Below are 15,187 nucleotides of genomic sequence, written 5' to 3' on the forward strand. Positions count from 1 at the left end.
TCATATTTTTTTTATAGCCTACATTTACATGAATTATTTTTTAATTTCTCGATGTGGGATAACTATATATAACCTTTATCCACATAAATTGTTTCTTAACTTTTCGACATGAGATAACTATATTATACTATAATACACTTCACATTTCTTATTTATAATCTACATCCACATGAATTATTTTTTATTTTTTCAATGTGAGATAACTCTATATAGCCTACGTCCACATTGATTGTTTCTTAACTTTTTGATGTGGGATAACTATACTACACTTCATGCCTCATGTTTTTTTTATAGCTTACATTTATATGAATTGCTTTTTAACTTTTCAAAGTTGGATAACTATATTACACTTCATGCTTTATTTTTTTATAGTCTATATATACATGTATTATTTCAAAACCTTTTCATATGAGATATTAAAACTTTAAATATATATATTTTTTATTTTTTTTAGTTTATCCAGGACTTGATCTTTTAACCCTGTCAACCGTCGGGCTGGGTGTAATAATAATGGTTAAGACATCATCTATTTCTCAACAATCAAGTGCTAATTCAACACCTCATTCAGCAGAAAACCACAGCAGCAAATACAGCCAATGATCATGCACAATTCAAATCAAAACAACTTGCTGAATCAACAGTCAATCCATTCGAAGATAATGCTGATATATGATTGTGTTTTCGAATATTCAAATGTATTCAATATATATATATATATATATATTACAAATGTGACGAACTTATCTATAAATAGAAACACTTCATGCATTCAAATGCATTGAAGATAATGCTAATCTCGTTGGATTGAACACTATATACATAATTTTTGGAATCAAAGTAGAAGAAGTTGTTTGGATAAAAGCGGAAATAGTGAGATGGAATGATTTATCAGAGTTTAAACCTAAAATCAAATCTTGGAAAATAAAATTCTTTTTTTTTTTTTAAATCTAACTCAGGTTCGACGGGTAAAAATTAATCGGGAAATAATATAAACAAGTGAAAGAAAAGACAAATACTCGTAGAGTTAAGTTGTTCGAACAAGTGAAAGAGAATTGATGAAGCGAAGCTGTTTTTGTTTGTTTATTAGATGTCTGAAACTCTGACCCTGCAGGTCTGAAGACCTCCCATCCCATGTGCTTATCCCATGTGGGCGTGGCCTAGGGCTAGACCTGAATCCTTATCATTGCTTCTCTTCTCTCTCTTTTATTAAATTACTTTCCACCAGCAGTTAAATTCTACGGCTACACAAGCTTTATTTAAATGTGTTTTAAACTTTTAAATGTCAATTTCAATCTATTTTTTATTAAAATTTAATTTTTTAATTTTTAATTATTTTTAAATTATTATAATATGTTAACATCAAAAATAAATTTTAAAAAATAAAAAACATTTTAATCTTTTTTCAAATAAAATAATATTATAAAAAACAATAATGTAATATTTTTTAAAATAAAAAATAATTTCAAGAACATTATAAAAAAACAGAAGTTAACGTGACACCAAACAAATCATTTCTCTTTTAATATTTTATAATTCAACCACAGCTACATACCAACTCATATATGTTTGTCATGTAAGTCTAGAAAACAACATGGTACCTAGAAGTCAACCCGGTTCAAAGTTTGCAGATCAGATAGGTTAATTTAATTCTTAAGAATAAAAAAAATCCTAAATAATATTAATTTTTTTTTAATCTGGGTTTTTTTTACTAAACCGGCCCGGGGCTAGATCTTGACTCGGGGATTGAGACCGGGTCTTATAATTATAGAAAACATTGAGACCAATGTGCTTAAAAAGTAAAGTAAGAGGAGTGAAAAAACAAATTGCAACTAAATGTGGGAAAGTGAAACATTTTAAATATGAATATCGATTCATTCATTCATTCACAAACATTGCACCCGCACCCAAGAGCCTCACCTTTCTGAAAATTAGTATCAACTAACTTGCACAGTTGCCTGCCACCATCTCACCACCACCTGCTCACCCGCCACAGCCACAGCCACAGCCACAGCAATGCCAAAATAAACACCGAAACTAGAAAATTAATTACCAAACAAAAATGTCTCCTCTCCAAAAACCGCCGGTTGTCAATGATCTCAAGCACCGTGTCATAATCTGTCTCAACAAGCTCTCTGACCGTGACACTGTCTCCGTTGCCACCACAGAGCTCGAGTCTATAGCTAAAAACTTGTCTACTCCCGACTCCTTCTCACATTTCCTAAACTGTATTCACAACACTGATTCCTCCTCTAAATCTCCTGTCCGAAAACAATGCGTCTCTCTTTTAACTCTCCTCTCTCGCTCCCATGGCAACTCCCTCTCACCCCACCTCTCCAAAATGATATCCACCATCACTCGCCGCCTCCGCGACCCCGACTCTGCCGTCCGCTCTGCCTGCGTCGAAGCCACCTTCGCCATGTCTTCTCAGATCACGGACCCCCCCTTCTCAACTCTCTCCAAGCCGCTTATTGACTTGCTGACTATTGACCAGGATCTCAACGCTCAGATCGGGGCAGCCTTGTGTTTGGCGGCGGTCATTGAGGCAGCGCCAGAGCCAGAGGTAGAGCAGTTGAGGAAGGTGCTGCCGAGGCTTGGAAAGCTGGTTAAAGGAGAGGGGTTTAAAGCTAAGGCGGCTTTGTTGAGTGTGATTAGGAGTATTGTTGGCGTTGGTGGGGCGTCAAGTAAGGGAATTTTGGATTGGTTAGTGCCGTGTTTGGTTGAGTTTTTGTGTAGTGAAGATTGGGCCGCCAGAAAAGCCGCTGCTGAGGCCTTAGGGAAGGTGGCATCAATAGAGAAGAAGTTGGCGAAGGAACATAAAGCTACATGTTTGACTTCTCTAGAGACCAGGAGGTTTGATAAGGTATGGAGTGCAGTTAATATTCTCTCTATTTTTATTTCCTTGGGACTTGCTTGGTTGCTGAGAAAATGTGTACAGATTATAAGCTTCTTCTTCTTTTTTTTTAATCAGAAGAGTTTGCAGTTCGAAGGTAAAAAATTAAATTAAATTGCTGGCAATAGATCAATGAGTGTTTTGATTCTGAAAGTTGCCAATTTCATACTGATATAATTTTCGTGTATATAAAAAAAAAGGTGAAGGTGGTCAGGGAGACTATGAATCGTACATTGGAGTTGTGGAAGGAAGTACCAGGCATTTCTCAGGAAAGTTCAGTTCCATCTCAATCTACATGTTCTTCTATAGGTATCATCATCTTCTTTTCTCTCCTTATAAATCTAATTTATTATGATTGATGATTTCAGAAGGGTTCAACGATCTGGTAAGCATGACATTAAAGTTGAAGTTAGTCTACTATTACTAGCCTTTGTAGTGAAGATAATCAATATCGGAAATTTTGACACCATCAATTTATGTTCTTGTTGGATTTTGCCATGGGACCAGATAATGTTGTTGGTATATGCATCTCCTCTGCCTCCAAAAATTCTAAAGACGTTGGTTTCAGAACTCCTTTATCTAAGAAAACAGTCCCTGCAATTAGGTTCCCTCCTTCCGATGCTTCACCCGTGACAGCTGCCAAAAAACAAAGCCCCGCAAAGAGCAATGACCACAATTCAAAGACAGGAATGTTACATAAGCTGGGCCATGATAGACACTCTGCTTGGAAAATTGAAATTGCTACACCAGAAGGAAAAGTTAGCGGTGATGATACGAGGAATGATTCTGAAGTTTTGGGATCAGGGCAGAATGGGGATGGAACAAGTTCTATGCGAGAAACAAGACGTGTCCTCTTCGGTAGCATCCGAGATGATAAATGGAACAAGTTCGGTGGTTTGAAATCTGGGTCACGCGTGGTTCCATTTCAGGAGGATGAAAACTGTTACAACAAAGTTGTTGAAGTGAGCAGTTCTGCTGAAGATTTTTATGAGAACCACAAAGATTATGAGGATCTGTCTTTAATCCGTGAACAGCTTATTCAGATTGAAAACCAGCAGTCTAGTCTTTTAGACCTTCTCCAGGTACAAACAATATTTGAATTTTGATCTCTCCTTCCGTGTCTTCCCTCTCTTTTCCATAACTAACAAGTCATTCATGCCAATTGTGAAGAAAGGCTTTCATTTCCTCAGTTTGCCTACAGCATATTGTTGCTTGCTACCGCTCTATTGGGACCGTTTGCCTAGATGAGATAAAGCATGTTTTCTCTGTATAATTTGTGATGGTGTCTTCAATTAATGGTCACATTTGCAACCCCACTCAATAGAGATTAAACCCCTTGCCATGCATCAACATTCCACCATCCACCTACTTTTTTATGCAATCCTGCCTTGAACACCCAATTATTGCGTACTCTATGGTTTACTTATGCTTTCTTGGCCATCACTTCAGTGGAAAATACTGTGGTGCTCAAATGTTGAAAAGTAAATGCTGACTTCAATCGTCCCATCCTTTTCTTGAATTTAGGGATACATCGGGAGGTCCCAGGTTGGTATAAACTCTCTCGAGACACGTGTTCATGGCCTGGAGATGGCAGTTAATGAAATTTCATATGATTTGGCAGTATCAAGTGGAAGAATTCCTAAAACTAACTATGCAGAGAACACATGTTGCAATCTTCCTGGTGCAGAATTCCTGAGTTCGAAGTTTTGGAGAACAGAATGCCGGTATGTTAGTAATGTTCCTGTTAAGAATGCTCGCATTGAAACATGCAACCCAGGAAGCCAAAGATATCAGCATCAGAATAGGGGTGGATTTGCTGTGAACACATCGGCAGGTTATTCCAGCATAAATGGGCGGAATTCAGGATTCTATACTAGTCAAATGGCAAATAACACAAGTCGAGATGAACCTAAGCAGCAGGTGATTAAATATATGGTCTTGCACTAGGTTTACTACATTCGATTTTTCTCTTTACAAGTTGATGCTATTTTTTTTTATCATTTTGAACATCAATCAAATAAATCCTCCATGGTTGGTATCATGACTAAGTGTTGTGATGGCAATGAACTACAAACTGCAAAATATTTATGTTAGTGAATATCTGAAGTGCTGCAAATGATTACCAGTAGTTCTTTTGAATGGCACCATATGCTTTCCCATTTCATATCGATTTTCCACCGCTAAAATTTCTCATTCTATTTGTCAAACCAAAATTCATCATTCAATTGATGCTTGCATTGATATTTTTTCTTCATACTATCATTATAGCGTATTCTTGAAATTAGCATGGTTTCCTGTTGGCAATATCTTGAATTTTCATCATGTATTTTTTACATCCAGTGTAGAACTGCAATTTAACTCGAATGCATTGTTTATATCCAGTGAAAGAGTTGCTATTTCATTGGTGATGATGTGTTGGATTTAGTGGTCCAGTTTAGTTTATTTGAATAAAAGAACTGGTTAAGATTTTGCTTAAAGCCAAGTTTTTCTGGGAACCCATGCCAATTCCATGTCCTGTCACCACAATATGTATCATTCTAATGCACAAAATAATTAGTATCTGAACATTACGGATCCTTACTGAGGTCCTCATAGCATGTATTTGAGGAGTTGATAGCACTAAAGTTCACAATTATTAGAATTTTACCTATGGTCTAGTTCATTCATTTGCACAGTATGAGCTGACAAATATGGTTTTCTGGATACAATCTTGTTAGAGTAGGAAGTTGCTATGCTTAATACCTTATGCTTTCCAAACCAACTTTCTATTTATCTGCATTTGTGTCATCAGGTTTCCTCCTAAATCAAAACAAGAGTAATTCTCGACAGCAATCCAGCCGAGAGACAAGTGCATAAATATGAAAATTCTGGAATTCTGCCACCTTCTCACTGATTATACTACAGACTTTGGGAGACAATATCCAAATTTCTCCATTTAGAGGTGGCATTTTCTTTTGAAACACGCCACCTGAGCTAGCTAGTCTGCAATGATTCTTATTTAACATGAGTTGCATCATTTGCTGATATAGAGAAGTAATATCTGTACAGAGATTAGTTTTTTTTCACGCTGTGGCTGCTTTGTATGTGAATAAAGAATATTTTTGTGGGATAATCCACCCTGTGCCTAGAACCATGATGTATCTATCCCGTTGAACAAATCATGCAAGATAGAACAGATGCGAGGTACTGCTACCAATCCTCTGCTTGCTTATATTGCATGGAGTTCCAACTTAGCTTGTGTGAAGGCTTTTGGAGCTTAGTTAAGGCTGTAAAACAATTGGAATAACTCAACTCGTTCTACAGATCGTTGCAGCTCATTCATGGAGAATGTGAATCTAGTTGAAACAAGTATCTCTCGTTACTGTTTTTTTTTTTTTATATTAATATAGGTGTTTGGACCAACTTATATGTTTTTTGACTAATCCTATAAATTTTAAAATTAACAATCATGTAAGCTTTTAGAACTGAATTTGTTATAAAAAAACAAACTTAACTAATTGAGTTAGATGGGGTTAGACTTGCATTGTTGATGAAGAAGTAGTATTTTATACAAAAATTATAATTTCTCTTAAGAAATCTTTTACAAGAAGATTCTATGGAATTTATTTGAGTGCTTCGGTCCGTGTATGTTAACTTTGGGAGAATTCAGTGTCAGCACACCTAGAAATTATTTTCAGTATACAAAAAACCCTAGAAATTATTTGTGTTTACCTGTAGGAGATTTTCTAGTTTTCTACTTTTTTTTTTTATCAAGAAATAGAAAACTAAAGAAAACGTGTTTTACTAATTGAAAAAAAATAATATTGCAAACACATTTTCTAATTCTCTGAAAACTGGAACACATCAAAACAATTGTTTTCCAAATCTTTTTTTTAAAAAATTAAGGGTATTGTTTGGTTCATCTAATATTTTATATCCATTTCTCTTATTATTTTTAAGGTAAGCCGAACACAACTTTAGTTTTCTATTTTAGAAAATCAGTACTTGGTAAACATGTTTTCTTAATTTTTCATGGAAAATATTTTAAGAATAAATAAAATAATTTCTAAAAATAAACAAAATAAAAACGCCAGCTTACTCAATTTGGATATTAGCTAAATAACCCTACGATTTCTATGAAACTATGATAGATATAGCCATAAAACATAGATGGTTGTCTTTATCAGACAACGTGATTATAAAAATTAACAGAAAATGATTTTATTGAGATTCAAAATAGAATATAAACTACAGCTTATCTAGTTTATATATATATATATATATATATATTTGGTATAACAAATCCAATAAATAAAAAACTCTAGTCTGCTTTAGCTACGACACTAGTCCATTGACTTGTATTTCGATGCAAGCGCAAATTGTTTTTTTTAGAAATATAAAAAAATTATTAAAATTGTGTAATTTTTTTTTTTGCAGTGTTATTAAACTTCATAAATTTGACGAATAATAATAATATTGTTTGGATTTAAAAAATAATCAAGATGATAAAAACACTATAAAAAAAATTGAAACCAATTAATAGTACAAAAACCAAAACTAAAAATATTATGAAGACTAACTCAAAATAAACCAAATGCGTAAAAGGACTTTTTAGCATTGCATTTAAAAATAAAATTGAGACAATAACATATTTGGTTGACTAAAGTTTCACAATCTAACTTGTCAAGCCCTCAATTCGAGTCATGATGTATAATGTGTTTGATTTTTTTTATTTTAAATTTATTTTTTACTTAATTATAGGAAAAAATATTTTATGAAAAGCTAAAGGATGAAACTGAAAGAAAACAAAATAAAAGAACAAAAAAATAATACAAAATGACTTTTTTTAAAAAAATTGATGTTGTGACATACTGAAGCAGCCCGAGTCAACTTATGTTAATTTGCTACAACCACGACCGGGATCTTGAGACTGTGACAATCATGTAAAAATCAAATTTGAACATATTAATCCCACAAAAAAGAAAATACATCATGGAGACAAATTCAAAATAAACCAATTGCTAAAAAAATAATAATTCAATATGACATTTTTAAAAAAAAAAATTAAGCGATAAAATATTGGATCGATCAGAACTTTGCGAATTAACCCGTCAAATCTATTACCTAGGTCATGGACTCAACTGGATTTAATGATTTTTTTATTAAATTTATTTTTTATTTAATTAAAAAAAAAAGCCTAAAAGGAGCTCAGATATATGGGCTTAGTGGCCTAGCAAACTTGGGCCTTCTGATAAAAAAAGAGCTTAGACGAATGTTGTTCGCCTCTATGTTTTTTTTTTTAAAAAAATAAGTTGACAACGCGTTGTCTGTTTTTTTTTTAATTCGACAACTATAGGGTCAACCTACAAATTTTTGACCAAAAAACTAATTTTCAACTAATTTTTGACTAAAAATACTTAGGAAACACCCTAAAAATCCAAGTAAACTTATTTAAGTCCTAAAAAAACAAAAGAAAATGGCTTAGAAACCTAATATCAACTCAAACATGAAAATCTTCACGTGGGCAAATCCACCTTCTCAAACAAGGATTAGGAAAAATAACACTTAGGTAAAACTCTTCTCATCAAATAGAATTTATTGACACCAAGATCGACCTTTTTAATGTTGAAATAAGCGTCAATGATGACTTTCTCTCTCTATAATGGAATTTGACAACTCTTTCTCTCTAAAAAAAAGACTAAAAAATAGAAAAATAAAGTTTGGTATCAAAATTGCATTCTAAAAACTAAAAAGGCTAACCATTTATTAATTAAAAAGTAAAGGAACCAAATTGAACATATATAAAATTCTAAGTTGCCACTTATTTTACATATCCTTTTCATTTTGGTCATGTGTCTTTTAATTTCACTATTTCTTAACAAATCAAAAGTAATTGGGCTTTAATTTGGTCTTAAAAGACTGAATCGAAGGATCGAATGTTTGAGAATCGAATTGAAAAATTTAAAAACATGCATTATTCTAATCCACATTAAAACTAGTGACAATCAATAGTAATGGTTGCTATAGTAAAATGACAAGAGGACTTAGTGTTTTGTTATTTACTTGGACAACGCCATGATTTTGTCCAAATTATGAAAGACATGGCTATGAAACTTAGATGGAAGAAAATAGACATGCAAATCAACCTTTCATGAAGTTATGAACTTATGTTTAAGAAAGGAAGGTGAAATATTATGGAGATTAATTTGTTAAATCGAGCTAACAATACTGATTTTTGGTGGGGCGGGGGGGGTTGTGGAGGAGAAATTCTATTTTGGCCGTGTTGAAGGAAAAAAAGTGAATACTTGGATCTATAGATCCATTAGGATTTGATTTAAGCTTAATTCTTCTTTTGTTTTTTAATTTTAAAATTATGTTTTTGCTCATTTAATTAGATGAGAATAAGTAGAAATCATGATGAAAATGGACTTTTTTATGCTTAGATTGTAAACTTCATCTAAGTGATCAAAATCAAAGCTATAAAAACCAGCTTGATTTGTGATCAAATTTAAGGCTTGAGTTATGGGTTGGACAAATCAACTCAAATTAATCTAAAACAATATTATTTTAAGATTTTTTTTGAAAAAAATAATTAAAGTCAAATTGAGTTTTGCCTAGGTTTTGATGGGGTTAACCATGTTAAGAGTTGACCTGTAGGGTCAATCGAGTCTAACCAAGTCAACTCTTAATCCTGTTTGAAATAAAACTCGACCCGAGTTAAGTCCTACATCGACAGGTCAATGAGTTGACCTACCATACTACTTTTATGCAGGTTGCTTGATGTTCAAGATGGCATTGTTACAATTTATTCCATAAAGATTTAAGCTCTATTTAGCATTGCGGTTCAACCACACTTTTGAAAGTTTAAATTTTTTTTAGCTTCAAATTATTTTTTTTGGTATTTCTAAATTGTTTTGATGTGTTTATGTCAAAAATAAATTTTAAAAAATAAAAAATATATTATTTTGATGCACTTTTAGGTGAAAAGCACTTTGAAAAGTAACATCTACAATACTCCCAAATAGACCCTTAGTTGCGTTCAATTTCATTCATATTATTGAAGATGAAAAAAAAAAATACTAATTTGAACATGTTTTCTAGTTTTTTGTTTTGCAAAATATTCTACAATCATATAAAATTGATATGTTTTCTAATGTTTATATATATAAAAAATGAAAAATAAAAATGGATTTGAAAAATGAAAAATGTTTTTTATATTTGAACAAGTCCTTAAAACCACTTCAATATTTACAAAATATACTAAAACATTTACATAAAACATGTAGCAATCCACTATAGCAATTTGTTTTTCATTTTTCATCCTCATATTTATTTTTTTATTTTTAATTGCAATCTTTTACGCCTAAATTAAAGAACAATTTACAAAAATTTGTTTAGGAAAGAAACAAAATTCAACAACAAAGAACCAAAGTGTAAAGCAATGAGAAATTTCATGGGCAATCTTAAATTCAATAGAAAAGGTTATCCTTAGTCCACCTCATTTCCTTTTTCTTACTCCACAGTCCCTTTAATTTTTAAAATTTTAATTATTATCTAAAAGTTTATTTTTTAATATTTCAGTTTTTGTGTTTGAGAGGGAAGAGAAAAAGTCGTCTAAAAATGATGAAGCAAAGAAAAAGTTAGTGAATAACCACTTTGTTGTGACAAAACCCATTGTTATTGGTGCCAAAAGGTTCCATTCAATAGGAAAAGTTTAATGGTGGTGGTATTTTTCTCTAAAAATACCTAAAAAAGGTAGATCGAGCTCGGTTTAGATTGTTTTATTCGGTCAATTGTTTTTTCCAAGTGATTCTAGAGTGTTTTAGGGTTGGTAATAGAAACTTCTATGGTGTTTCTGAGATGTTATGGATTAAAATGGCTTCAAAAGTGGTTTTTTTTTTTTTGGGTGGGGTAAAAAATCATAGTGATTGTTAGATTCTGGGTAGTTATATGCAACGCGTAGCCTGCTCTATTTTTTTTCAATTTCATATTTTCAACATTTGGTTGCTTTTCAATTGGACTTTATAATTTATTTTGTTTTTATTTTTGTAGATTTATCATGGTCTCAAACAAACATCTCGATATTTTATTGATGTCAGCATCTATTTTTCCCATATAATTAAATAAAAAATATTTTCAGAAAAAAGTCATTAAATTGAGTGGAGTCTACGACCTAGATTGCAAGTTTGACGAGTTCACTTGAGTTAATTGAGAATTAGGTTTTGTAATGTGTTTTGCTTTGCTTTCAATAGGGGTTGTCAAGGTCTCAAACAAACACCCCGATGTTGGATTGATACTTGATGTTACGAGCATCTATTTTTAGTATCATATAATTAAGTAAAAAAAATAATTTTATAAAATGAAGTTATTAAACCTAGTGGGATACGTGACTCGAGTCACGAGTTTAGTTGATTAACCTAGATGGATCTAGATCGATCAAATATATTATCATCTCAATGTTTTTAAAAAAATTTCATTTTGAAATATTTTTTAAAACCAAACTACATTTTTACTAGTTGTTCAGGTTATCTTTAGACAATCTAAGCTGACTAGGTCATATTGAGATAATTTTCTAATGGTTTGATTTGTAGCCCAAGTTAGGTAATTAAGAGATTTTAAGATTGACCCGGTAGGCCAAATTTAATAATACTATCAAGAAGTTTTCCATTGCCTAGACATTGTTTTCTTTTACATTTATTTTTTATCAAATCCATGATATAGCTCCAACCAATAATCTCGTGGTGTACCACTCTAAATAAAATAAATTGTGTTCAAATAAACATATGTTTTAAATAAAAAATTGAGCTGTACTTGTTTTTCAAGTTATTAAATTAAGTAGAGTCAACACTGATTATGAAACTTATTAATTAATTTTTAAAATTAGGGAGATTTTTTAATTTATTTTTTCAAAACTAATTTATAATTTTTTCCACCAATAATACTTATGTGATACCATACCACATCGGCATGTTATGAAATAAATATTGATACAATAAAATAAAAAAAATACCAACATGATCAAATTGCTAAAAACAATGTTACTTGGAAATAAAAAAGGTGCATAATAATAGTGGAAAGATTGAAAAGTATTTTAAAAAAGAAAACTATACCATGTGGCAAAAGTACTGCTCATCTAGACTGCTTCAACTATGGATTGTAATAGTTTTTTGTGTTCTTGCTTGGTTATGTGACTAAATAGGTGTCTTGCGCTATATTGTGGGTCTGTCTTTTTTTTTTTCATTGCAGAAAAAATATCGAGACGAAGCAAATATTTTCTTAAAAGAAAAAAAAATCTAAGATTATGATCATTGACTCAAGATTAAAAAATATTAAAAAGCAATGAAAAAAAAAAGTCGAGCCAAACCTGGTGAACCTGTCGAGACATGATACCGAGATAACTTAATAGAAAAAAAGGTATATAAACAAAGAATACTAATTTCCAAAAAAATTTATTAAAAAAATAAAATTCCTTCAAATATTGCCTTATATTAAATGCCAGGGACGCAATAAATAAATTTAATTTAATAAAAAACTAAAATAGGACCAACCATTTTTTTCATCGTAGAAAAGATATCAAAATGATACAAACCTTGTAAACCTGAGTTAAATTCTAAAACCCGCAATTCATTAAATTCTTAACTTGGGCTCAACCGGGAGCTCAAAGAGGATGAAACCAATTAATTCAATTCAATTTTAAAACAAAATTCCTTTAGAAAATCTAAATTTAACAAAGACAAAAAAAAAACTAAAAGTAAGACGACTTGTGTTATTTTAAAATTGACTAAAAAATCTCATAAAAAGCTAATAAAAAATAACAAAATGGTAATGGATGAAAAAAAAGCAAAAAAAAACCACGAAAACTCGTGTCCATGTCAACTTTGTAAACTAGAGTCAATCTTCTAAACCTATTAAATGTTAAATTCTAAACCCGGACTCAACTAAGAAGCTAAACATCCATCCAAATAAATGTTGGATGATGAAATAAAAAAAAATCAATTTAAAAAAATCTTGCAAGGTCAAAAAAATACATTAATAAAAAAAAATTAGATTTGAATGGAAAAAATTAAAAGAATGATGAAATTTCCAAAAACAAAAAACAATTGCAAAAACCATATAAAAAAATAGCAATAAAAATAATAAGAATCAAATCTGATATGTGAAAATATCTATTGAGGATGAAATTAAAATACAAGATCTTAATTTCTTAAATTATTCTTAATAAAAAAAATTGCAATAGAGATAACAATGACGAAATTGAAAAACCGCCTTAATTCTATAAATTATTTTAAATATTAAAAATTGTAATGAAGAGAATAATAATGAAATCTTAAATATAACAAATATTAGGGGTTGATTTGAATTTTTTAAAGGCCAACACGAAAATCAAGTAGGACAGAGGAAAAAGAATAAAAACAAAAGGCTACACATGCCACTCCGATCACCATTAAGCTAGATGCGCTGCTTATTTGTGGAGGGGATGCTGAGATGTTTGACCATCCCGCACCCAGGATAACCCCGCGTAAAGGAAGGTGGAAAAAATGACAATGTTCAAGGGTTAATAATTGAATGGCAAATGATAAAACTGAATAAAAGATCAATTTAAAAAAACTAAGTCAACCCATGTTAACTCGACTAACTTGCAACTCGAGATGTGAGATGAGGATAACCTCATGAAAGGAAAGCTGAACAAATAAAAAATCTTAAGGCCCAATAAGTTAATGTCAAATGATAAAAATGAAATTAAAAACAAATTCTAAATAGGATTTTTTAAAAAAATATCGAACTCAAACTAGGTAAATCATTGAAACTAGTGGACCGAGTCATGAGACTGGGACTACCCTGTTAAAGGCTGACACGGAAAAATTACAAAGAAAAATCTCAATTATAAAAAATAAACAATAAATAACGAGGACTAAATTTTGCATCGAAAATAATTGAAAGAAACTAATCATGGATTAAATTGAAAAAAAAATCAATGAAGAAAATGGTAGAAAAAGAGTAATGAAAAAAATGAGGACCAAAATTTAAAAAAAAATTGAATTAAAATTTTAAAGGAAAAAATCTAAAAAATAAAATAAATGTAAAGGATAAAAAAATAACAATTAAAAAAATAATGACCAGATTTGATATAAAAAATAAATTAAATTAAATGTGGAGAGATGAAATAAATTTTTTTTTTAAGAAGCATTAAAATTAAAAAAAATAGAGATTAAATTCAAAACAAATATAACGGAGATAAGACATGACACAAATATGAAGTTTCATTAAAAAAAAAAAATTGCAAGAGAAAAAACATTCATCGTTGTCGAACCGCCCCCCACCGCGTCAGCTCGACAGCTCTGCCACAACCTTGCGCATCAAATAAGACGGTAATTGAGTTTTTTTAGCCACCATAATTGTCCTCACACGCATTCAGTATAGCGCGTGGTGGTATTCTTTGATTGTTAATATCTTTTTGGTTGAATTTATCTCGGAATTCGTAAAATAAATGCCTATTTGTTCAATCTGATTTTGCCTACAATTTGATTGAATTGGAAGGTTGATTTAAATTTCCTTCATGACGACTTCATGGACATTGATCAATGGCGGGGGCTTACAACTTAATCATCTTACATTTTGATTATTCTTAAGAATACTTAATGATAAAAAAAATTTCCTTTTTTTTGTTTAATCTATGAATTCTTTGTAATCACGTTTTTCAAATTTCTTTTAATGTTTCCCTTTCATTAAATAATGAAATCTTATGTATGATCTAATTTGTAAGTTTGTTGTTGTGACCCGAGTTGCCTTTATTTTATAGGTTTTCAGAGGTATTTTTTCTAAAATAATTTAATTTAATTTAATTTTGTTTTTATTTTTTTAATTATATAGTTAAATAACATTAGTTTAGAAATAAAAACATATTATTAAATTTTAGAAAATTCTTGGGTTTGGCAAGTTTAATTTTATTTTTTTATTTATTTGTTTTTATTTTATTATTTGATATTGAGTTGATTAAAATTGAATTTCATAATTTTTTTTTATATAAAGTTATTGTGGTCTTTAAAAAAAAAAGTCAATAAACAAGTTTTAATCTCAGTTGAGTCTATGACCCGATTCTCGAGTTTAAATGTTGACCTGAGTTATCTAATTCATGAGTTTGGCGGGTTAACCAATTAGATCCTATATTTTTTTTATTTGAATTTTTATATTTCACCCTTTTCTAATGTTGGATTGGTTAGGAAATGGACTTTTATAATTTATTTTTATCTACTGTATAGAATTATTATAGTCTCAAATAAATATCTATTTTAGAATTAATGTTTGTTTTGCAAACAT

General features: G+C 30.7%; 1 protein-coding gene across 1 annotated transcript; it reads left to right on the plus strand.

Moving 5' to 3' along the window:
* Positions 1-1,887: 1,887 nt before the first annotated feature.
* On the plus strand, positions 1,888-6,218 carry LOC7460791 (TORTIFOLIA1-like protein 4). The gene is made up of 5 exons (XM_052456841.1): positions 1,888-2,860; positions 3,091-3,199; positions 3,398-3,972; positions 4,415-4,810; positions 5,682-6,218. Exons 1-5 carry the CDS (start codon positions 2,060-2,062, stop codon positions 5,691-5,693), a joined length of 1,893 nt encoding a protein of 630 aa, XP_052312801.1. The 5' UTR covers positions 1,888-2,059; the 3' UTR covers positions 5,694-6,218.
* The last annotated feature ends 8,969 nt before the right edge of the window (positions 6,219-15,187 follow it).

Source organism: Populus trichocarpa, chromosome 10 (assembly GCF_000002775.5).
Source record: "Populus trichocarpa isolate Nisqually-1 chromosome 10, P.trichocarpa_v4.1, whole genome shotgun sequence".
NCBI lineage: Eukaryota > Viridiplantae > Streptophyta > Magnoliopsida > Malpighiales > Salicaceae > Populus > Populus trichocarpa.